This window comes from Punica granatum, chromosome 6 (genome assembly GCF_007655135.1).
Source record: "Punica granatum isolate Tunisia-2019 chromosome 6, ASM765513v2, whole genome shotgun sequence".
NCBI lineage: Eukaryota > Viridiplantae > Streptophyta > Magnoliopsida > Myrtales > Lythraceae > Punica > Punica granatum.
This window is the reverse complement of record NC_045132.1, coordinates 25,696,365-25,720,259: the sequence shown is the minus strand read 5'-3', so window position 1 is coordinate 25,720,259 and position 23,895 is coordinate 25,696,365. Positions and strand designations below refer to the sequence as shown.

The 23,895-nt window shown below is 43.0% G+C and overlaps 6 protein-coding genes across 11 annotated transcripts; 4 read left to right on the top strand and 2 right to left on the bottom strand.

The window, feature by feature from the left end:
* The first annotated feature begins 8 nt into the window (after positions 1–8).
* LOC116210546 (protein FAR1-RELATED SEQUENCE 3) lies at positions 9–4,782 on the top strand. Its single transcript, XM_031544440.1, has 6 exons — positions 9–150; positions 585–3,017; positions 3,110–3,199; positions 3,433–3,582; positions 3,820–3,936; positions 4,334–4,782. Exons 2-6 carry the CDS (start codon positions 684–686, stop codon positions 4,376–4,378), a joined length of 2,736 nt encoding a protein of 911 aa, XP_031400300.1. The 5' UTR covers positions 9–150; positions 585–683; the 3' UTR covers positions 4,379–4,782.
* Positions 4,783–4,916: 134 nt separating this feature from the next.
* LOC116210547 (serrate RNA effector molecule) lies at positions 4,917–10,189 on the bottom strand. Its single transcript, XM_031544441.1, has 12 exons — positions 9,689–10,189; positions 9,131–9,219; positions 8,630–8,675; positions 8,177–8,251; positions 7,999–8,073; positions 7,865–7,912; positions 7,644–7,712; positions 6,758–7,561; positions 6,603–6,651; positions 5,751–6,028; positions 5,490–5,657; positions 4,917–5,381 (listed from the first exon to the last, which is right to left on the bottom strand). The coding sequence occupies exons 1-12, from the start codon at positions 10,108–10,110 to the stop codon at positions 5,321–5,323; spliced, it is 2,184 nt and encodes a 727-aa protein (XP_031400301.1). The 5' UTR covers positions 10,111–10,189; the 3' UTR covers positions 4,917–5,320.
* Positions 10,190–11,208: 1,019 nt separating this feature from the next.
* On the top strand, positions 11,209–12,982 carry LOC116210552 (60S ribosomal protein L30). The gene is made up of 5 exons (XM_031544450.1): positions 11,209–11,368; positions 11,490–11,595; positions 11,844–11,945; positions 12,555–12,623; positions 12,716–12,982. The coding sequence occupies exons 1-5, from the start codon at positions 11,348–11,350 to the stop codon at positions 12,754–12,756; spliced, it is 339 nt and encodes a 112-aa protein (XP_031400310.1). The 5' UTR covers positions 11,209–11,347; the 3' UTR covers positions 12,757–12,982.
* A 764-nt stretch (positions 12,983–13,746) lies between these two features.
* Positions 13,747–16,598, top strand: LOC116210550 (non-structural maintenance of chromosomes element 1 homolog). 2 transcript variants are annotated; one of them, XM_031544448.1, is made up of 7 exons: positions 13,747–14,050; positions 14,170–14,366; positions 14,967–15,047; positions 15,195–15,434; positions 15,661–15,738; positions 15,820–16,079; positions 16,333–16,598. In XM_031544448.1, exons 1-6 carry the CDS (start codon positions 13,933–13,935, stop codon positions 16,048–16,050), a joined length of 945 nt encoding a protein of 314 aa, XP_031400308.1. In that variant the 5' UTR covers positions 13,747–13,932; the 3' UTR covers positions 16,051–16,079; positions 16,333–16,598. The 2 variants fall into 2 exon arrangements, with proteins under 2 accessions (XP_031400308.1, XP_031400307.1); XM_031544447.1 differs by lacking the exon at positions 16,333–16,598 and having other exon boundaries at positions 15,820–16,311.
* A 775-nt stretch (positions 16,599–17,373) lies between these two features.
* LOC116211064 (protein ROLLING AND ERECT LEAF 2) lies at positions 17,374–21,612 on the top strand. Of its 4 annotated transcripts, none has more exons than XM_031545259.1 (7): positions 17,374–17,574; positions 17,802–17,898; positions 18,106–19,274; positions 19,560–19,631; positions 19,727–19,941; positions 20,071–20,294; positions 20,515–21,612. In XM_031545259.1, the coding sequence occupies exons 3-7, from the start codon at positions 18,179–18,181 to the stop codon at positions 21,215–21,217; spliced, it is 2,310 nt and encodes a 769-aa protein (XP_031401119.1). In that variant the 5' UTR covers positions 17,374–17,574; positions 17,802–17,898; positions 18,106–18,178; the 3' UTR covers positions 21,218–21,612. The 4 variants fall into 4 exon arrangements, with proteins under 4 accessions (XP_031401119.1, XP_031401117.1, XP_031401121.1 ...); XM_031545257.1 differs by having other exon boundaries at positions 17,802–18,009; XM_031545261.1 differs by lacking the exon at positions 17,802–17,898 and having other exon boundaries at positions 17,374–17,570.
* Positions 21,613–21,924: 312 nt separating this feature from the next.
* Positions 21,925–23,556, bottom strand: LOC116210854 (NDR1/HIN1-like protein 13). Of its 2 annotated transcripts, none has more exons than XM_031544957.1 (2): positions 23,336–23,556; positions 21,925–22,907 (listed from the first exon to the last, which is right to left on the bottom strand). In XM_031544957.1, the coding sequence occupies exon 2, from the start codon at positions 22,868–22,870 to the stop codon at positions 22,079–22,081; it is 792 nt and encodes a 263-aa protein (XP_031400817.1). In that variant the 5' UTR covers positions 22,871–22,907; positions 23,336–23,556; the 3' UTR covers positions 21,925–22,078. The 2 variants fall into 2 exon arrangements, with proteins under 2 accessions (XP_031400817.1, XP_031400816.1); XM_031544956.1 differs by having other exon boundaries at positions 23,340–23,551.
* Between the last annotated feature and the right edge of the window lie 339 nt (positions 23,557–23,895).

Genomic DNA, 23,895 nt, shown 5'->3' with positions numbered 1-23,895 from the left:
TTATGTCGTCTTCTGCGATCCACAGGACCTCCACTCTCTCTCTCTCTCTCCCCCCCCCCCTCGCATTTCCGTCGGAGCTCTGCAAAAATTGCAATCCACCGACCGGTGCTGGAAGAAGGACGAAACCCTAATCGGAGCTCGGAATTTCAGGTATCCATTTCCGATTAAATTCAGAGCTTTCTCAATCCTTCACTGTCGAACATAGGAAGTTTCAATCGTGGGAGTGATCAGTCTCTTTTGGAAGCCATTGAAGTGGTCCAAACTCAGAGCATGCTCTGTATTTCATCCCCGTCTATGGCAATAGCGTCAGAATACGATTCACTGCTTGCCCATGTGCTGTTTCCCAGCTATATTGCAGCTGCTTGGGTTATTTGATGGTATTGTGTCTTGGAGTGACTGCATAGGGTGGTGCTCAATGTTTTGGTACTTGAACATGTATAAGTAGGAGTGGAGTGGCTGCTTATAATGATAGGCAACGGTTTCCGGTATACGATTGAATTGCTAAATTATTATTCCTTTGTTTTTACTTCCCTGTTCCTTTTCCGTTGGTTGATAATACCTGAAGAGCTTTTCTTGTACGGCAGGGTAATGTACGCTTAAGCAAGTGTTTCCATATCGATACAGAAGCATGCAGAAGAAATCTTTATAGTAGCTACACAAGCATATTTTGTAATGCTATAGTTATGGATGTTGGAGTGATCGAAGTGCCTAAGGGAGTTGGGCATACTGTAGGGGCCGATGATGGAGATAGTGAAACCAATGAGGGAGAAGTTAGTAATGCTGAAAATGCGACTCCTCGTCATACCGGGGATGGGATGTCTGAACCATATGTGGGCATGGAATTTGACTCTGAAGATGCCGCTAGAATTTTCTATGACGAGTATGCCAAACAGAATGGTTTTAGTTTGAAAAATGGTCCATATAGATCTAATGCTGATGGGGCAGTTATTGCTCGGGATTTTATATGTGGCAAAGAAGGCCCAAAAAGAAGAGCGGCACACTGTTGTGATGCTATGATTAGGGTAGAACTGAATGATCAAAGCAAATGGGTTGTGACCAAATTCGTCAAGGAACATAACCATTCTATGATCAGTCCGAATAAAGTCCATTATCTTCGACCTCGCAGGCATTTTGCGGGTGCTCTGAAGTATGCGACTGAATGCTCGCGGGAGGCGGAACTCGTTCCAAGTGGTGTTTTCTACGTTACCATGGATGGAAACCATGTCAATGCGGAGCCAAATCGGGGAACAAAGAATGCCACTGTTGAATCAATTCGTCTGCGTAATAATGCTGGGTCAAAGAATGCCACTGTTGAATCAAATCATCTGCTTAATAATGCTGGGTCCAAGAATGCCAGTGTCGAATCAAATCGTCCGCTTAATAATGCTGGGTCAGTAAACTATTTTGTTAGGCCACTGAGCCGAAAGAGGACACTAGGGAGGGATGCTCAAAATTTGCTGGAGTACTTCAACAAAATGCAGGCAGAAAATCCCGGTTTCTTCTATGCAATGCAACTTGATGAAGAAAATCGCATGGTAAATGTTTTCTGGGCGGATGCAAGATCAAGAGCAGCATATAGTCACTTCGGTGATGTTGTTACTGTGGACACTATGTACCGAGTGTATCAGTATAGAGTGCCGGCTGTGCCATTCACAGGTGTGAATCATCACGGGCAGACAATCTTGTTTGGCTGCGCCTTACTCTTGGATGACTCTGAGGCATCTATTGTCTGGTTACTAAAGACATTTCTTACAGCAATGAATGATCGGCCACCTATCTCCATAGTCACTGATCAGGACAAAGCCATAAAGACAGCAGTATCTCTGGTTTTTCCAGAAGCTCGCCACTGTATTAGCAAGTGGCATGTTTTGAGAGAAGGCCAAGAGAAGTTAGCTCATGTATGTCGCGCACACCCTAAATTTCAAGTGGAACTGTATAATTGTATCAACTTGACTGAAACTATCGAGGAGTTTGAGTCATCTTGGAATGTTGTAATTGATAAGTATGATCTGAGAAGAAATGACTGGCTTCAGTCATTATATACTGCTCGTGCTCAATGGGCACCAGTGTACTTCCGGAATTCCTTTTTTGCAGCGGTATCTCCTAATCAAGGATTTGATGGTTCCTTTTTCGATGGTTATGTAAACCACCAAACAACACTGCCGATATTCTTTAGGCAGTATGAAATGGCATTGGAGAATTGCTTTGAGAAGGAGATTCAGGCTGATTTTGATACGGTATGCACTACGCCAGTGTTAAAGACACCGTCTCCAATGGAGAAACAGGCAGCAAATCTCTATACAAGGAAAATATTTGTGAAATTCCAGGAGGAATTGGTTGAAACCTTTGTATACACAGCAAATAGAATTGAAGGCGATGGCCTGGTCAACACATTCAGGGTTGCAAAATTTGAGGATGATCAGAAGGCTTATTTTGTCAGATTGAACTATTCAGAAATGACAGCAAACTGTAGTTGCCAAATGTTTGAGTATTCGGGTATTCTCTGCAGGCATATCTTGACAGTCTTCACTGTGACTAATGTTCTCACGCTGCCATCTCATTACATTTTGAAAAGGTGGACCAGGAATGCCAAAAATGGGCCCGGGCTGGATGATCGGGTCGTGGAACCACAGGCCCAGGAGTCCCTGACAAACCGATATAATAACCTATGCCAAGAAGCCATGAAGTACGCAGAGGAAGGAGCAACATCTCTTGAGACATTTAATGCAGCAATGTCTGCCCTCAGAGAGGGTCGGAAGAAGATTTCCTCAGTGAAGAAAAATGTTGCAAAAGTTGCTCCCCCTACCTCTCAGGCTGGAGGGATCGGTTATGATGATCGCAATAGCTCTGGAGCAGCATCAGATATGACCCCATTTTTATGGCCACGGCAAGATGAAATGGCTCGTCAGTTAAACCTTAATGATTCGAGCATTCCTGCTCAATCGGTCGAGGACTTGAATATTCCGCGTATGGCTCCTGTCTCTCTTCATCGCGACGATAGTCTTTCTGACAACATGGTAATGTGAACAATTCCGCCCTTCATATATCCTTCTATGTATCTTTCTTTGAAGGTGACTTCAAGTTCATTTTTATTTGTAATTAATCTTAGGTGGTCCTTCCCTGCCTCAAATCAATGACCTGGGTGATGGAGAATAAGGATTCAGCACCTGGAAATAGAGTAGCTGTCATTAACCTGAAGGTATAAATACAAGAATCTTGACCTCTAAATCAGTTAGAATTACTGCCCCATGTGCGTGTACATCAATTTATCGTGTGATATTTTGAAGATCAGTGCGTGTGAGATTGGAAACTGTATTCTGTTGATCCCATGAGTTTTGGTGTGTATTGGGAACTCAGGCTATTCGATATACTTTGTTATACTTTTTCCTTCTCAGTTGCATGATTTTCTAATTGAGCATTTGCCTACTACAGTTGCAAGATTATAGCAAGATTCCATTAGCAGAGACGGAGGTTAAGTTTCAGCTCTCGAAGGTGACATTGGAACCGATGTTGAAGTCTATGGCCTACATCAGCGAGCAGCTTTCAGCACCAGCTAATAGGGTGGCCGTCATCAACTTGAAGGTGTTCTGATCCACTTCTGACCTATGTCCTCAAAAGGCTTATTTAAATCATGTGGCTTGATTTTGTTTGCTATAAATTAGTAGGCACAATTTTCAGTTGTTTCGACTAATAATTCATCTTGAAGCTAGTGAAAGACCTATTGCAGCTGCAGTCTTTTGTTTCATTAATGTTGCCATAATTGCTTGTTAGCAGTATTCAACCCCATTAAAATATGTACTTCATCTCTCGGTTTTCCAGCTTCAAGATGCCGAGACATCCTCGGGCGAGTCTGAGGTCAAGTTTCAGGTGTCCAGGGATACATTGGGTGCTATGCTGAGATCAATGGCGTACATACGTGAACAGCTTTCGAATGCGGTACCACTCTCTCCTATGGGCTATGATTTCATTTTTATCTTCTGCTTGGCTATAGGGATCAGATTATTTCAATTGATGGGACACGTAAGATTGTGAAATAGATATAAGACTGATTACCATTGTATTGGATTTAATTCCGTGCATAATGCCGACGTGAATTCTTTATGACTCGGACTCTCCCAAGGAACCAAAATGCCAAAGATTTAGAATCCCGTTCCAATACAGTCGGTAGTATAGGCAGTTGCTCTCTGGATTCAATGTTTTAAGCAATAATAGACTTGAAAACTTTTACAATACAAGATACGAATGGCTTCACAAGAAGTTGGTGAAAAGAAATAGAAAGAAGAAAATTATATATGCATCACCCCTTCGCATTCTCACGTTATTCTCCTTTCAGGCCGAGCCCCAGTCAGATTCCGTAGCTAAGAAGCAACGTAGATGAGACACAGCCAATGACCATTGGAGTTCTCTCTATACCGGTGTCCTTGACCATCTGATCAACTAGACTCCCTCGTTTTTCTTTCCCAAAGAGCTTGCCCGTGTGACCTGATTGTACATCTATGAGGTAGAAGGTAATTGCTGCTTGTGATGAATGAAAGGTTGAAACTACAAAGGTCAGTTCGTAGGACTTGTTTAAACTGTAAGTAGGACAAGGAGTTTGCTAGTGTGGAATAGGATTTTGGGTCATTTTTTTCTCTCGGTTTCATTCAACCCACTCCAAATTGTTATAACAATGTCTGTCATAAGTAGGATGTTCACGGGGTGCCGTGCCGGACGGGATTGAAATTCTCTAATAAGAGAGTCCACTATGTACAGAATTTCAGATAGTGGTTTTGTTACTACTAATTTGGCAGAGGCCTTTTTTCCCATAATCTTGATTCATATTCAAATGTTATGTGAAAGAATGAAATAAAAGAATAACAATAATAAAGATAAAAAGAACAAAAACGAATCTACACAACTACTCACATGGAATTACATTTAGGATCATCGGACATGATATAAATATCTGTACTGATTGTGCTCTCGAAGAATCAAACCGAGTACATTTCCAGTCAATCTCAAATACAGCAGTCCAGTTCAACATTCTTACCCCTAAAGAACAGAGACATCTTTTGCCGGTCAGTTCAGGAAAAGCAAAGGATCTAACCACCAATCTCACACGAACCTAATATTCGATATCTGCAGAAACCCAAAAATAATCCCCAGATATGCGAGCAGGAAATTTTATGAGTTTAGGGAAGTGCCTGCTGCTTGCTCACATCTTGATGGAAATACTACACAAGACTATTGTTCGAAGGACAAAATCACTTTAGTGTCACAGCATCACATGAGCAGGCTTCCTGCTCAAGAATAAAACAGCATCTTCTGAAAGCAGCGACACCTACAAACTTCTGTAGTCTATGACGGTCACTTCATCCTCCGGGGCATCTAAGTCTTGATAGCTGCATAAAACATTTAACTATAGTAAGCACACCTAACTCCTGCTAGATTGAGCCTTGAATGGTGGGAAGCAAGAAAATTCAAATCGAGTGGGATACAATCTATAGTACCTTCTCAATCGTCGAGGATCCTGTCGAAAACCAGGAAATGAGGCGATGATAGGAGCAGGCCCAGCCCGCCCATTTCTTCCACCACCTTCAAAAGGGGGAGGACCTCCCTGCTCCCGCAACATCTGCATCGCTACTTCAGGGGGAGCAGGAACAAATGGTCCCAACGGACTGTAAACCGCAGGAGAGAAAAAATCATGAAGTTGATCAAGGTATCAATTCTATTGCATGGAATCCCAATTATGAGTAAAAATCCCAGCTTACCCAGCACCAGGAACAGGCATCAGCACTGGAGGAGGGGGGATTTCAGAGCCAAAAGGAGCAACATGAAGTCCCTGCCCTCCAAAAGTGTCAAACATAGGGTCATCTCCATTTCCTCCATCTGCACCGTCTTTGTCAGACTGTAGATCACCCGATTGTGGATTGTCGGACCTATCGAATCTCTCACCTCCAACTGGTCGACCTTCCCGATCTCGTCGGAGCCCGCGGTCATCTCTTAGTCGACCTTCTAAGCCCAGCCTGCGCCTTTGCATTCTGTCTCTCTGAAAAAAGTAAATTCAGCAAATAGGTCAGCAAACAGCATATAGATCAATACATGGTCTAGCATTGCATACAAAGGAAGACAGCTCCAATTACTTCTCTCCTAATCGTCTCCTTCATTGCTCAGAGAAAAAACATTCAAGAAAGCTGCCCTGCATTCAAACTAACATTATTATCAACTTTTCATGCATTCTTGCCATTTTCCTTTCCCATTGAAATAGAAATTCACCAATTAATCAATATTCTCTATATTTTATAATCCTCACTTCAGCCAGATGGAACAAATACAAGTCTATTCTCCTCTCCATATGGAAACCACAAACGGAAGAGACTGATACCGTGTAGTTCCACGGGGTTATGGATGCTGCAATTTTGATCTGCTAAGGGTTACAGAAAATGCTTCGACACAGAGGTCCCATCCCCTATACAGATTCATGACCCATATAACTGGGTAAAGTAATGCAATGGTGACTTAGAAAATGCCAATGGAGAGTTACGAAAACCACAGAGAAGTGAGAGGTTGCTTCAGAAAAAAGATAAGCGTAGAAAAATTTTCTGTTAGTTTGATGTACCTACCGCTATAGTTTGCTGCATAACAGGCTGACCACCAGGGGCATCAGGATCACTGCAGTATCATGCATAACTCGTCAATCCAATAACGAAGAGACAATACAAAGCTGAGCAATCACATTGAACAACCAGCAGAATATAACACAACACAAAGTACTTACTTCATGTAGTTCTGGAAATAGAGCTCTTCACGAACTTTGGCAGTAACTTCCATCACCAGTTCTGGATGTTTCAGTTTAAGATGCTTGTGCACAAACTCAGCAGCATGAAAAAGTTTTGTACATCCCTTGGCCCCACAACCATATTTCCATCCATACTTCTCATCTCTTATTTTCCGCACGTAAGGATCTAATACTTCAACAGCAGCTGCTTCTATCTTTTCCTTAGCAGTCATTATTTCCAGAGGATCCTGACTCTTCAGTCTCTCTTGCCATCGCACATCAAGCTTCTTTTCCCACTCAGGCCCATTACCTGCAGCATCAGGACCCTTTCCCTCTGGCCTAATGTGCCGAAGACCCTTGGGCTCGCTTGTCTCAGTCATTCCATAATAATCCAAACCATGGATCCGCCAGAGATAAGTGATGAGCGTATCCAAAAGTTCTGCACCTTCCAGTCCCTTAACAGAAGTTAAACCCCTAATTATAATAACTGGGCCACTGGAGCCACCATGAGATTTGTCTCTGCTCATTTTATCATTATCAGATCCACCTAAAATATTGTCATCAATTCCTTTCTCGGAGTCTAGCTTGCGTACAAGGGCCTGCGCCTGTTCAACATCAACTTGTATTCTTCTGGGTTCAGAACTGACTGGATGAGCCTTGGGGGCGGAAGAAATGAGGTCAGTATCTCTTGCTGCACCTCTACCATGACGTCTTCTTTTGCCACTTCCATCTACTTCCTCATCAGAATTAGGGTCACTAGCCTGCCCAGATTTGTTTGGGGGTGTGGCGTTGGTTCCTGGGCCCCTGCAGAATACAATAAAATTATGGGCAATCATGCACAGATAAAGAAAAATTGAAATGCGCTGTAATATAAACTTTATCTTACAAGTCCAATGCTCCACTCTGCAAATCGAGCAAAAAATCCTTTGCATTCTTCCTTGCAAGTTCATTCCTCCTATACCAAAATAATAGATCCCATCAAACTGATGACTAATACTGAGCGTCAGAGCAAAAATCAAACCCCCAAAAAAAACAAAAATACGACGCTACATCAACAAACAAGTTACTTCACATACCGGATAAATCCTCAAAATCAACAGGCCTTACCTTTCTATAACACCCACTAAATTTGTCGGATGATATTTATCTCTCAGCCTACATAAAAGTAGGTTAAACTGTCAGAATCAGAATGGTAATGATCACATCAAAACAGAAAAATTGATAATAGTGCAAGGAAATACCAGTCTTCGTCTTTATGGGCATCAAAATAGGCTCTTTTCTGAGTTGAAATGTACTCTGATCTATATTCTTGGTATCTACAAGATTGGTAGATGACGTCAGTCCAACTGTCACACTACGAATAAAAGGGAAAGGAAAACACTAAGACTGGAGCCAAGAAAAAATTTGCTCATGATGTACCTGCGTTCAGCTTCTGAGGGCAAAATATCATCTTCGAGCTCCTGGATGAACTGCTTGTATGACATCAGCCCTTCCCTGAGAACATTGCCAGACTGTAATTTGAGATAAAGATAAAAGCACAAGGAAAAAGCAGAAACTACTCCTAACTGAAAAAACCTGGGCTGAATTGAGTTTGCATTTCTCACAAATAGAAAAAAATTCAACCCATCAGAAAATATGAAATATCATGACATTTATTTGCATAAGGTTTGTGCCGGTTGATTTAGGTTTCTGAATTCTCACACTCGAAAGTAACAACTACTGATTGGCAATAAAAAACCATCAAAATCTTCACAGATCAGTTCCCTCACTTCTATTCAAAATTGCGGACTTCCTAAACGTGCCGTACATCTGCTACGGCAATAACCAGATAGCAAATTGCAAAATAATTTTCAAATGGTGATTAGAAGCTACCTCGTTACGCCAGGACCATCACCATAGCCACCACGACCCTCCCATTCTGCATAAAGAAAAGACGCAAAAAATATTCAGTATATATGGCACAAAATGGAAAGAAAGCCATCAACAGATGGGAGTTCCTTGATAAGGAGCACCAAAAAATGCATACAAGAGGTAACACTAAAAAAGCTTGCTTGCGTTCCTGCAAACCTAAAAGCACGACATTTCAATCTCGATACATGGTTGGAGACATCTTATTGAAGGTTCAAGTATCAAGACCAAGAGGTACTCATACGGAAGTCAAATTTTAGTAAACTATTATCATTATTCTCATGGGTCAGCCACTGAACGCATCAGAGGCACCTAAGACCTTATAAGTTTCAAAGAAATTAATAAATCTTGCCATTGACATTTAAGAAAACTACATCGAAACAAGGAAAGGCATTTTATATGTAAAATTTTGCCGAGATTGTATCCATCATGAATAACACTAAAATAAAATATAGAAAATTTTACCAGGTGGGTAGCCTCCAGCTGAGCGGCCCATGTACCGGCCCCTTTCTTCACCATATCTGCCCCCATCAAAGCCATAATCATAGCCGAACCTACAACGTCCCAGTCACATGACATAAAAAACCAAGAGAAAACTCGAGTAAAAGAGACTCGATATATTAGGGACCAAACTATTAAAGGAAAATCCCTGAAGTGGACATAGGCAATACCCTAAGAACAGACATACTTAAAGAGAAGAGGCAAAATATGTCTACATAAAGACCCAATCCCAAGTATCGAAATACGGCAGCTTTGCCATTAAGAACACAGATTTACGTGAAAGGTTCCTAACTGTCAGCAGCTGAAAATGTACAATTTATCCCTCAAACCAACTGTACACGCCAATCACCATGATGGGTGCCAAACACACTGAAATTGTCAAATCCAGCCAGACAAGACAGTCCGACTCATCGATTCTATGGCAGTTAAGCTTGTCACGTCCAATCCATCAGTGAATTCACCAGTAATCAGCTCAGACCAACAAAAATCAGCTTTTGACAAATGGAAACAGTTGAAACGGACCTCCTATCTCCAGGTCCAAATCCGCCCCGAGGGCTCCCTCTCCTGCCTTCATACCCCCCATCCTCCCTCCTCGACCGCTTGTAAGGCGGCGGGGGAGACCTCCTGCGGTCCCTGTAGGGCGGAGGGCTCGAGCTCCCCCGGCGCTTGTACCCTCTGTCCCTATCCCTCGGTGGAGGCGACTGGTTGCGATCGTAGTAGTCACGGCGGGAGGGAGGGCGGTCTGGGTCCCGCTCGTCCCTCCTCTCCCGGGAATCCCGGTCGCGCCTCCTCGGAGGCGGCGGCGGCTGGGGCTGCTGCTGCGGCTGCTGCGGAGGCGGTTCAAGCTGGGTAGGGGAAGAAGATTTCTCCGGATCGTCGGCGGGCTTCTCATTGCCGTCGGGACGGTCGAGAGATTCCACCGGCAAGTTCATGACCTCCGCCATGGCTGGGTTGAGATTTGGATTTTGGCTCGTGTGGTCTGAGGAATGCCCTAGAAACCGTTGTGTGAGCTTCGTAAATTGTACACAGGGACGAAGAGAGATCGAGCCCAGCGGCTAACACGTGTGAAGGTTTGGTTCACACGAGCGGTGGTACCAATATAACTGGATAATTATCCATTAGCCCCTGAACTATAGATGTTTTGCCTAAACGCTTCCAAACTCTTTTTTATTTCCGCTTTCGTGACTCGTCACTGCCTAAGAGATCTAATTGTGCGGATATGGCAAAATCGGCTTTCCTAATAGTAAAAAAGTTTGTACTAAAATGTGACAATTAGGGATCTAGTCAAGTCGAAGTGGACCTCAACTTTTTTTTTTTCCTTCCAATGGACGTTTGTGGTTTGACTCTAGTGATGCGAGTGTGTTTGAGATTGACATTGCTAAAGAATTGAGAATATGTTAGACAATCATGTCATTATGAGGTGAAATGTATAAGCACGTGTTCCTTAATTCAAGCTATATACTTTTTAGATCTTTCACAGACTTTTGGTTTCTCATTTCTTCTCTATCCATCTCTCCAAATTCTCTTGGGTCGTAATTTTCCGTTATGACTTCTCCTTTAGGTTTTAGGTTATAGGAACTTCATCGAACTATCGTTTGAGCAGCTAGAGTTGTTGTGGAGTGAACTGAGCTTCATAAATAGCAAACGTATGGAACCACTCGACAAGCTTGTTACAGATACAATTTCATAGAATCCTTTACAAGATCGACTAGGGAAGGATCATAACTATTTGATGGTTAAAATTGTTATAGTTGAATCCTACATAATTAAGTAAAATGAGATTTAGTCTCGAGGAGTTTCTATACGAAATTTTGTCGGAATTTGTTGACCTTTATTCAACAATAATCGCCACAAAGAAGTTTTGTTTTGAGTTGTTTCTTTTAGAGATAAAAGTACGGGGCTAAATTGTTGGATTCCAGAACTTAGGAGGCGGCAGAGTGATTTGATAAAAACTGATTGGGCCTTTCCGAGGCCCATCATTGTGCTCTCTGACCTCTGTCGTTACATCCCTTGGAACATCTAAACCGAGGCCCAGCCCAGTAACCCAGACCCGATCCCCGCACGTATAAAAGCAGCGTTACCCTTCCCAGAGCTAGGGTTTAGTGGACACTGGTGGAGCTGTCGTCGCGCCTTACTCTGCAATCACCGGGAGCTGCAATCAACTGGCAAGAGCGAGCAACAATGGTGGCCGCCAAGAAGACCGTAATCTCCTCTCTCTCTACCTCTATCTCTCCCTCCACTCGCAGAGCATTCGATTTAGGAGCTGTAACAGCAACACTGAATCTAACGTTCTTCATTTGCATTTTTCCCTGGAATCGCTCAGAAGAAGACCCATGAGAGCATCAACAACAGGCTCGCTCTCGTCATGAAGAGTGGGAAGTATACCTTGGGGTACAAAACCGTCCTCAAGTCCCTCAGGAGCTCCAAAGGTGCCTTCCCCTTCTGTTGTTCGGTTAGCTCAGCATTTTGATTCGTGCTCTTACGCCGTTGATGTTCACCTCAAATGCACTCCTTCTGATGAAATAGCTTGAATTTGAAGCCGTGATCCTATGGCAGATCGATATCCCCTGCTTGCTTTGAGTTCAATCGATTTCTGCTATGCTTTAGATTATAGGATATCATTGAGATGGAATTTTGTGGATTCCAACTATTTACATGAATTTGGGGCTCTAATTAGGTAAGCTCATCATCATTGCCAACAACTGCCCGCCTCTCCGCAAGTCTGAGATAGAATACTACGCGATGTTGGCGAAGGTTGGAGTCCACCACTACAATGGAAGTAAGTCCTTTTGCCCTCTTACATGCTAACTTTCATGTGAACAATGGATTGTTTGTTTGATCAGTTGTCTTGCTCGTGTTTGATTACTTGAAGTGTATGTAGCGAGCGCTGCGCTGTACCTTCTAAACAAATGTGTAAATTCTCTAAATGATAAGCTGCTTAAACATATTCCTTTGTTTGTTCCGATTTTCATATTTGAGATATTGTATGAAAACTGAATTTCAGATTATGCTGCTCGACTGCATTCTATTTTGAACGAATTAGGAGGAGTAATTTATCATAAACTGTCGCGCACTTGAAGCATTCTCTTATGTGTTGAGATCTGTGAAGGCACATCATAAACCATACCACTTTTAATTATAATTTAACATGAAATATTGCTCAGAATTTTGAAATCATTGAGCTTCAATCATATTTGATCAGCAATTGCTATGGCATCCACAAAATTTTACCCCCTTCTGCAGCATACACTCTCTGCTTTTTTGGAAGGATTTCAATTCTTGCTTATTGTAAATTAATCCTTTCTGCTTGAGTCTACATTTGCATGTTGTTTTGCTGAGGTGAACATAAACTGTTAACTAAACAAGAGTTCGTTTTACCTTATACCAGACAACGTAGACCTCGGCACAGCTTGCGGGAAATACTACAGGGTATGCTGCCTGAGCATTATTGACCCTGGTGAGTACATTCTTGAACGTATCTCTTGCTATTATATTATTGTTGATTTGCGGCCACCTGATCTAGATCGGAACTACTTTTCTGTGCTCCAGGCGATTCCGATATCATCAAGAGCGTGCCAGGCGACCATTAGGCAATCGATGCTTTCAAAGCCCTTTGATTTTTGTTCTACTTCATTTCTTCTACGTTTCCGGGGTGGGATGGGTACTTCAGTTAGATGGTCATATGTTGTTAAGGTTAAAGAGTTCCATGTACTAGACTCAGAAAGCCGCTTTCACTCCCCATTTTGCTGTTTCATCAATGAAGACCTGTTGAGTATCTTATACTGTTATTATCTGCTGCAATGGTTGTTACCGGAATGTGGCTGGGCAATTTTCTTTCCTTTCTTGTGTCAATACGTTGTGTTACACTCATGACCTTTCAGGGAGCTTTGGCTTCACGATGACATCCGACCATGAGTAGTTGCCTGTTAATCGGTCTCTTGTTGCTTCATTGATTGAGTTATTCTGATTCACATAAAGGAAGTTTTGAGTTTAAAATCAAATCCAAGAGCGCGGCAAATTGTATTTACGATTCACCAGAGCCTAATATATGGGATGGCGGGACCCTGAAATTTTTCAGTTTTGATCACATCAAGGAGGGTTCGCCCCCAAATGTTGATATCATCAGAGCTTTATGAATGTTCATGCACCGAGAGGTATGCTCTTCTGCTTTGTACTCCGGCTTGCACTTGATCTGGGAAACAAAGAGAATGGGCCCACTCCGGCCCAGTCCAGTTGTCGGAGTATGGGCCCACTGTATTCTCACTGTCGTAATTCTGTATTTTCTTTTTGTAAGTTAAAGGGCTCCAGAGGTGTCTAGCATGGTAACTCCACGAGGCATAGTGATACGAGTGCGAAATTAGCCTCCAAATGTCTTATTTGGGTCAGAGTACTATGGCTACAAGCAGGTCGAACAAGACCTTCCCCTCTATTTGTTCCCGAGTCTCGAATTCTTAACATGAATTGTTTTGAAATATCAACACGCTATCAATCCGAGCTACCAACTCATTGGTCCCTTATTCAAAAAAAAAAAAAAAAAACTCATTGGTCCTGATTTTGTAATAATATATAAGGAAAATTGAACATGGTTTCTATTTTCCGGGAAACAAAAATCCCCCAAAAAGGTATTATTTCCATTTTCCCGCCAGCTGAGTTCTACCTTCCCGGGGAAGTCTGGAGTTCCATCCCATCTTTTACACGCGCCGGCGATTCGCTTCTGATCGCCGCGCTTCGACGGCCTAGGGTTTCGCCGGAATCCCCACTTTACGATGGCGCCGCCGCTGACCGATGGCCACAAGGTCCTCATCCAAGCCCTCCTCTCCCGCGGGCCCCTTCCGGAGGAGGATTTCCACTCCATCTTCAGCGGCGTCACTGGCAAGAATCCTGGTGAGTCTCCCTCCCCTCTCCTCTTATCTCTTCGTCCGAATTTCATATTCGAAGTATTTTTAAGTTCTTTGAGTTCTGAATTGGCTGCGGTTTGTTCTTGGACGTACTCGTGTTTTCAGCTAATCATCAGCAGGTGTTCAATGATTATCTCCTGAAGATAAACAGGGAGCTTTCGTATGTCAACTGCGAGGTGCGGGGCTGCAGAAACCAGAACGATGGCAACGTTCATTACGGATTTGTCAACAATGTCGCTGACGAGGAATCTAAGCTCGGAACTAAGTATTCGGTCCCGCAGATTGCCTTCTATAGGGCCATTGTGAGTCTTGACATCGTCTGTCTTTTATTCGTGAACAGATTTCTTCTGTGCTTACTTGATAGTTGAAATTTCAATTTGGCTAGTGGTTAGTGAGTACTACAGGCACCACGGTGACTGGTTATAGCCATAAGTGAACCGAATCGACAGAAATTGAGTGGAGAGTACGAGTTCGTAAAGACTGCGTTTAACTAAAAATTGTAACTTGGCTTGGATTTATCTTGAAGATGATCACGTTCCCTCTTTCTTTATGCTGTTTATGCAATATGTGTGAGAGAAGAACCGTCCAGAAGTAATTATCAATTACTGATAATCATACAAGTGTTACGAAGTTGAGTGTGATGCCTTGAGATCTCGATGATGTTATTATCGGCCTGAAATAGCCACTCAAAGGTAGATCTCTGCAGGCTCCTGTAAGCTAGAGCATACCTCCCATTTAGGTTATTCTTCGTGACATTGCTTGTCTGGAATTCCTTCTTTTGGACTTACCAATTGTACATCTTCTCTGAGGTGATCATAGAATTAAAATTGTTGACTCATATTCAGTAGTTTGCGTTCATCCTGCCAGCTATAATCATGTGTACTTCTGTTGGCATGTATCAGATAGAAGCAATTGTGCAAGATGCTGCTGCTCAGGGTAGCATATCTGGCATTGAAGCTCTCAACGTGCGGCTGGAGAATCAGGTCTGATTGGCCCCTGCATCCCGAAGTGTTTTTAATTTCCTGTACGAAGTCAAACAGAGTGTGCTAGAGTTCCATCTTTTCAATAGCTCATCAGTAAGCTGGTTTATTAATTCAAAGACTCATGAACCACTTTCTGCCTGCTTTCAGGTTCAGACAGGAGCGGGGTCTCAATCTCAGGACCATCCATCCACTATTCCTGCCGCATTTAGGAACTTCTCATTGTCTCAGAAGGAAAAGACTCTCGAGGAGCTTACCCGGGATAGGTGGCTCTATATATCTGTGGATGATAGGGTTGGACTTGGCATCAGATCCTTTCTTGATCTGCGAAGCTGGTTCCGCAGCAATGATATTCCTTCATGCGAAGTGTGCAATGAAGCTGCTGTCAAGGTTATCTCCACTTTTGACTTACCTTTCGAAACGTATATTAGATTGTTGGATTTCCATATCATTATAGACCATTTCTCTAGAGTGTTCATCAATGTGCGTTATGGATAGACCATCAATGCATATTGAAATGTATCTTTAATATATATGTTGAGCACCTGATGGAAGTGAAAGGAATCTCTGCCTTTTATTGATTCTGATCTAATTTGTATTATTTGATTGTTGGTAGGCGGAGTTGTGCCCTAATGAAAATTGTACAGCTCGAATTCATGAATACTGCTTGAAGCAGAGATTTTCCCAGAGGCGGGTATGTCCAGATAGCCGCATTCACCTAACCACTGCGTACAACATCTCTGACGAACTCTTTCGCTAACTCGAGAAATTGCAGGCTGAAAGAACCTGCCCGAGCTGTGGCAATCAGTGGGGATTGTCAATCCCCAAAGCAGAAGAAGTAGACGAAGAAGATGAGCCAAATCCCGTCCAAACCCAACCACCTCTTGCATCCAGGAAAAAGAGGCTTCGAACTGGTGAAGCAAGTAGAGCCAGTGCTCTAAGTCAGCCTCCACCTGATGTATCTGGCCCAAGACGAACGACTAGGAGCTCTGCTCGACTGAGTTGAGTAGTCCAGACTTTTGTACCTTCTGACGGGTATGAAACTAATCTGTGCTGTACATTCTGCTTTCATGAGCTCTCTGATCTCTGAATGATTCTTGCTATCTAAGTTACGGAACTTAGTGAATGCTGGTAGGATATTGCCGAATGTATTCTATACTTATCTTGTTTAGTAAAAATCTAGCTCGGTTCTTGTTTTATCTTAGTTTAGTAGCTTCTCTCTAATTTTTTCCCTTCATTATGAATGCTAAATGAAGTGTTTTGTCTCCGTCACAATATCTTCCAATAGCCATTTCAAGTGCCGTGCCGTGCCGTGCAAAGAGAGGATCTGTCCGAATCGATTCGATGAATAAAATCAAATTTTTGTAGAGGACCACCTTCCATACCGGAAATGATGGGAAAATTTTGCCCGTTGTAAGGTCTGCTTCGGCAATGTGGCACCACCCCTCATTCCGTACCAGCTTGAAGATTCTGCCTGAAAAGAAATTACATTAAAAAAAGATAATTGCTTTCATCAGATCATAATCACATGCATTACCTTAATAATGAATAGTATTATCTTTGCAAAGCAATTGTTTTCCCCTGTCCCCCTTTTGAAAAAGAAATTTTTTTTCAATTCTCTCTTTGCTAATCTTCGATTTGAATCGATTCTCATCGTTATTCCTTTTGGTGTTTCAGATGCTTTACATCTACCTTTTCATGGCTTCCCTTGCACAGCTCAAAAGAAAAGAAAAAGCTCACCGCAGAAAAATAAAATAAAAAATAAAAAATAGCTTTTTACATGAACCAGAGGAATATTCTGTTTTTTTGGGTCCCATCAAGGCCCAGTCCGACAATATGGTAAGAATAGATGGGCTCGTGATCCCACCAATAGGCCTAAATGATCGATCCGAGTGGACTACATTCAATTTGTGCCATTAACCATTCACGATACGTGCGACAACATGTCTTCTCAATTAACCGACTGATTTGTGCCATTAAACATGACTCTTCCTTTTTTTTGGAAGAGTAATGTATTTATTTTATTATAATTGATTATTATTATTAACTTCTTCAACCCTATTAAGTAAAAAAATAAACTAATTTAAGGGAAGTTATTTATGCAAAATATTTTTTTCTTTTTTCTTTTTTTTTTCCCGGGGGAAAAGGATGCTCTAGGAAATTATATTGTATTTATAAATCCTCCATTGCTAAGGAAACGGAAGGGCTTTTCTCAGGCTTGTGGGCCCCACAAACCTCCATGTGTCTCTCCAAAGCCAATGGTGTCGTCTTCCTCTCTTTTGCATGGAATGGAAGCGGCCTCCATCCGATCCATTCCATTCCATTCAATCACTGTCCTAACCCATTACGCATTTCCCATTCACTGCCCGTCGCCATAGCAGCAATCAACCACATCATCACATTCTCTCTCTCTCTCTCTCTCTCTCTCACGTTCTGACAGTTCCATTCCCCTCCTTCTCTCTCCCTCTCATTCAGCGCCCCTATCCTCCCCCGGTCCTCATCCCCCACCGACTCCAGCTCTCTCAGGCAGGTACTGTGTCAGCTCACTCTTTCGGTATTTGAACCGCGTTCTGATTGATCGCGGAACTGGGTGTTCCTTGGAGTCTGAAATTGAGGCGGTGGCGCAACTGTTGGCTACTGCGCTTCTGTGGATTTTAGCTCCAATTCTGCTGCTTTTGCCACTCTGTTGCCAGATTCTGATCGTTGCAGCTGCTCTGCCGATTCTCATCTCCTCTCCGTTTTTGTCTTTGATGTCAGGGCCGATTTCGCCTTGTCTCGTTTGTTGTCTGGGTTCACTGCTGTTGGTGGCGGTGTTGCACCTCACTGCTTCTGCGTTTCATTGATGCATTAAGAAGTTACAAGCTTGCTGCAAGCCCTTTGTTTATGTTCTTCCTTTGATTCTGTTTTCGTCTTCTCCCATGTCGTGAACTGATCTTGGTGAACCTTAGATTTAGATATTGTTTGGGCAAGTCATTGCTGCTGTTTCCTCGGACATGGATGATTAGATTCCTCCGCCATTTCCCATTGTTACTGAACATTGACTGATTTCTTATTCTAATAGATCTGAAACGGATTATTTTCGGGGAGATGCCTGTCTTGTGAATGCGAGCATTTGTCAAAACAAACTGTAAGCAATGGGTGCGGCCAACTCCAAAGTTGAAGAAGATAAAGCCCTGCGACTATGCAGTGAAAGGAAGAAGTTTGTTAGGCAAGCCCTTGATGGAAGGTGCTCTCTTGCAGCTGCCCATGTCGCTTATGTCCAATCCCTGAGGAACGCGGGAACTGCCCTGAGGAAGTTTGTTGAACCCGAAGGTCCAATGGAATCTTCTTTGTATACTTCAACCAGTGCAACACCTGAGCCTCTTGCATTGACCGAGAAGTCCGTTTCACACTTCTCATTGTCGCCAGCTCCATCATTATCACGGCGGCTGGATAATGCTGAAACTTTTTCACCAACTCCATCTCCTCCTACCTCGCTTAGGGTAAATCACATGAAATTCCGGGGCAGTTATTCCACGAAGGTTGAAGAAAGACCCGCTTTACCTATGATAAGGACGGTGACCTCATCAGCCGTACCTAAGGATACACCTCATTCCACAAATAAGCCTGAGACCTCAGCATTTGAAGATCCTCAGGTGCCACTGGGAACTTCACCATGGGATTACTTTGGCCTTTCCCACCCTATTGACCAGCTATCTTCTCAAGAAAGGAAATGGGGGGGACAAGAATCTGAGAATCTCGATCATATAGTAAGGCACGAGGAAGACAAGCTGATTTTCCATGAAGAAGACGAGAATGAGGCTTCTGTTTCTGGAACCGAGGGATCTAGGGATTCAGAAGATGAATTTGACGAGCCATCCACTGATACTCTTGTTCGCAGGTTCGAGAACCTTAATCGGGTGAATGGTCAGGGTGTTGGTAGTCCTTCAACAACTATGCGTTCGGCAACAAGCATTGCTTCAGAAACTGAGTTCTTGAGAGATGAGGGCAACTCTCCTGATTTATCTCCACTGCGGGACACTTCTTCAGCAGCTAATCTGGGTACTAACTCAAAGAAAACCCCCATTAAAGAAGGTCAAACTGGAACAAAGGTTCCACCAAAAGAGTTTGTGGCTAGCATTCGAGATATTGAATTTCTCTTTGTGAAAGCATCCGAGTCTGGTGGAGAAGTTCCTAGAATGCTAGAAGCAAATAAACTGCATTTCCGCCCAATATTGCCAAAGAGAGAAAGTAAGTTTTCCCCCTCTTTCCCTCTTCCTCCTTGCTCTCATTGTCTATAAATACTCCTTTCACGAGCTCAGTTATCATCTGCATGAACTTGCTCATGAAGCATCTAGAAACCAGCAAAGAGGAACCTTTTGATACAATCATTGGTGCAATTTGCTTAAACCTTGAAAAGAATGGGCTTGCATCTTCATTGCTTGCTCATTTAGTGGAAGGAAGTAGGTTATTGCTTGGGTTTCCTATTCTTGCATCAAAACAGTTGGCTTTAAGAAGAAATTCTTGACATTGCAGGTGGGCCGCTGGCTTGTACATACTTTAGGGCCTGTTTTTTCTGTGGGGAAGACCGTAGGCATGTTCAAGAAGGTAAATTCCCTTAGCTACTTATTTACTTGAATATTCTTATTATAATACTATATTATTTGCATCAAACTGCTTAGCTAAGTTTTACCTTGTCACAGAGCCCGCTCAAGCTACAATAAAATACTTAACCTGGCACAGAACTGCATCATCTCGATCCTCTTCGTCTAGGAATCTTCTTGGGATGAATCCAAAGGAAGATTCTGAGGACCCCAGTGCTAGTCTCTTTGATAATTTCTGCATGAATTCGGGGAGTCATGCCTCCACATTGGATCGGTTGTATGCATGGGAGAGGAAGCTTTATGATGAAGTCAAGGTATTTTCAGACTGATGCAAAACTTAATATATAAATAAAAAAAACCTTCTTGCAAGCATAATATGTACATGTTTTCACATTGCAAATCCATGGTTTGATCATCTCATGATAAGCTCATCCTTCTTTCAGGCTAGTGAGTTGGTTAGGAGGCAGTATGACATGAAGTGTAGACATTTAAGACAACTCCAATCGAAGCGAGAAAGATCTGATCAAATTGATCGAACCCGTGCTGTTGTTAAGGATCTATACTCAAGGATCAAAGTTGCAATTCACAGAATTGACTCAATCTCGAAGAGGATCGAGGAACTTAGGGATGGAGAACTGCAGCCGCAACTCGAGGAGCTGATCGAAGGGTATTGTCAATATTCCCCTTAAGTCTGTATATTTTTACCTATTTTCTACCTTGTCTCTATTTATGGAAGAGGGGAAAAAATGAGGATAAATTTGCAGTTGCACTTCAGAAAATGTGAATTGTGAGGAATTTTCCCATTTGAGTAAACAGAAACTGGAACTGTTGCTGGAGGCGGTCTGCTGTATTCATCTCGTAAATTTGATTCTCTCTGTTTCTTGCAGCTTAATCCGCATGTGGGAAGTGATGTTTGAATGCCACAAGCGTCAGTTTCAGATCATCTCAGCAGCACAAATCGTTACTGACTTGGCAGCCTCCATGCGATCAGAATCGCATCGTCAGATCACCTTGAACCTCGAAAGCGACCTCAACTCTCTAGCCGTAAGCTTCGTGAAGTGGATCAATGCCCAGAAGTCCTACTTGCAGTCTATAGACAACTGGCTCCACAAATGTGTCTCGATCCCACAGAAGACTACCAGGAGAAGAAGGGGGACACCAGCCCCACAGATAAGGAAATTCGGCCCTCCCATCTATGTAACCTGTGGTGTTTGGTTGGAGACTCTTGATTCCCTGCCTACCAAGCCAGTCACAGATTCCATCAAGGCATTAACGGTCGAGACATCTCGCTTTTTGCCCCGTCAGGATAAGAACAGAGGTAAGAGCCTTAGTCGGGCCCCGTCGACCTTGGGGAGGGCTGAGGATGGAACAGATTCTGCAGTTAATAAGCTGAGGGATGATGCTTCAGAAGACTGGGGTTCGGGCTTCGACTGTTTCAGATCAGGTTTGGTCGGTTTTCTGGGACAGTTGAATGACTACTCTGAGGCCGCCGTGAAGAAGTACGCAGAGCTCAACAAAGCCATAGAAAATGCTAAGGCCGTTTATGAGCAGTTCAAGTCCCAATCACAACAGGTTCATGAAGGCAGTTAGCGCACGAAGACAGCCCCTATTGACGGAGTTGCGCGAAGAATTGTGATTTCGGGAAAAACCGAGTTTTGCTGGACGGGATGATGTATATGGAGAGTTTCATACTTTATTCTGAGAAGATTCATCGTCGTCATAGAGAATAAAAGAACTCCCGTGATCTGTGGACTTGGTATGTTCTTGGACTGCATTACATGGTGTTCAGTTTCGGGTTGTAATTATTAGGTAACTGGTGGGATGGTGAGTAAGAGGGACAAAGATTTTGCTAATTGAGGCCCGTACGGTTCATTTTTCTTTAACCCATCGAATACCTTCGTCTCTCCTTGATCTGTATTCCGACCGCGCAGAAGAAATAGATGAGAAGGCGGAATTTCATCACAGAATCCGACCATATCACCGAATCGATGGTTTCTTCTTGAGAGTGTTTAAGTTATGAACTTTGAGTTCAATTTTCGTCACAGTTGGTATAGCTGAGCAGTTACAATTGCATATTTGATCGGTTCTGATTGTAGACTGCACGGTGAAAATTCAGCCTTTAGGCTTTCTATGTTGAGACGATCGCGATTTTCGTGTGTCTCTCTGTGCGCAGTCGACCAGCACGATACGTAAATTCACATAAATGTGACAAACACGAAAATCAGATCGAGATATCAGATGGACACACTCACTGCAAGTACCCAACAACCTCGGAGAAATTCCGTCGAGATTAGAAATTAAAGGGTAATGTTCATATTAAATTTGCTATTAAACAGACAATTGAAATATCACGGTTAATTTACCACGGTGTTATAATTTTTGTGTGTATAATCCTGTCACTGTGTACACGACAACTAACGGACGAAAAATGTCGGAAAAACACCCCTCTCTCTACAGTATGTTCACCCCATAATCACACTTCTCTCTAACGATCTTAGCCCCCGCCGTTAACTTGTCCACCGTCACGTCGCACGTCAGCTTAACGGTGATCTTCCACGTCTTGACGGCTCCCACCTTGAACTTGACCGGCGCCCTCACCTTCAGCCTCAGCGGAACTCTCCCTTGACTCTGCCCGTTAATTAACGCCTCGCTCACCTCACTCCCCAGCACGATCCCCTCCCCGCGCAATGTCACGTTGAACGGTACCTCGCTATTTGACGGCAGAGAGAGCACCGGGAGGACGCCATTGGCTAGGTTGACGTTCATGTAATAAGCTCGGATGGAGCTCCCTCCCACGTGATATACACCGAGCTTGTCGTTGGGGTTCTTCACCTGGATGGCAGTGATTATCTCCGGCGATACTGCAGACGAAGGAGACGACGCTGTAAGGTTGAGGCCGGTGATGGAGAGGCTGGTGATGGTGTATGCCGGAGACTCCGGCTTCACGACCAGGTAGAAGATCCCTGCAGCAGCCCCGGCGAGGAAGACGAGGACGGCAAGGATGAGGAGGGTGAGGCAGCAGCAGCGATGGCCCCGACGGGTGCTCCGGCGAGTGTAACGCTCGAAGAGCTTGGCGTTCTGTGGGGGCGGAACACGGAGGACTTGGTCCTTGGGGACCTTGACAACGTAGGTGCCTGGGGGCGGAAGGGCCGGACAGGTCTCCGACTGAGGCTGATCGGCCTTGTGAGTCGGAGACAGTGGCTCTTCAGGGGATGACTCGTTCGGGTGGACTCTGTCTGCCATCGCTGAGTCGGACTGATCACTTGTCTCTGGACTGAGTCTGCAGGGATATAGAGATTAAGCAGGCGAAACACATCCACGTAGAAGTTGCATGTATATCCAACTTCCGACATATTCAACGTAGTACTTATGGTGATGAACAACCATGAAAATATAAGAATTCCGACCAAATACAAGATAAAATTATACCGAAATCATTTCAATAGAATTTCAGAAGATATCCTATCCATGTTAGTGAATAGTGATCAAAACATACGCATGATATATACATGCATATAATGTCGTAATGAATGGAGCTGTCAACTTACGCTAGTACTGCTCGTTATAGGAAACGTAAAACCCGATTCTAGTCTTCATCATTAATTTTGTTTATGTTATATCGTACCACAAATGAAAGAAAGACTTGGAAGAGAGAAACGATAATTAGTTATAAGAAGAAGGAGAAGAACCGACCGACTTGATAATCACCTACCTATGATGAGGAAGCTGGAGAATTAAAGCCAGAAGTAATCAGAGAATGAAGCCGCTCGACGCTCCGGCCCCCTGCGATTTCATTCTATTCACAATTCTTGGCAGCTCTTCTTTGTGTGTTATTAATTAGAGAAGTAGAGAAACAGGTTGGTAATGTGAATTGAGGAAGATGAAGATGAAGACGAGAAATGGAATATTTAGCTAAACTTTGCCTTGGAAGGGAGAACGAGTAAGAGAGGACGACTATTTGTATCATGCAAATAATAGGCAATTAAATAGAGAGTGAAAGTGATAGGAATTGATATATAGACCGAGTATGGTTAATGGACTACAGGACATCTATTGGTTGTCAATGACTCAATACATTTATTAAAAAATAACATAAAATAAAAATGAAAAAACTAAAAAAAAAAAATCAAAAGACAAGATATGGTGTACTTATCAAACAACGGATTGAATTACCTGTAACAAAAGACTCATTGAAAATATTTCATAATTAGGATAAATTGACGTCATAAAAAAATTTAATCTTAGTTAATAAGCTAAGAGAGAACGCC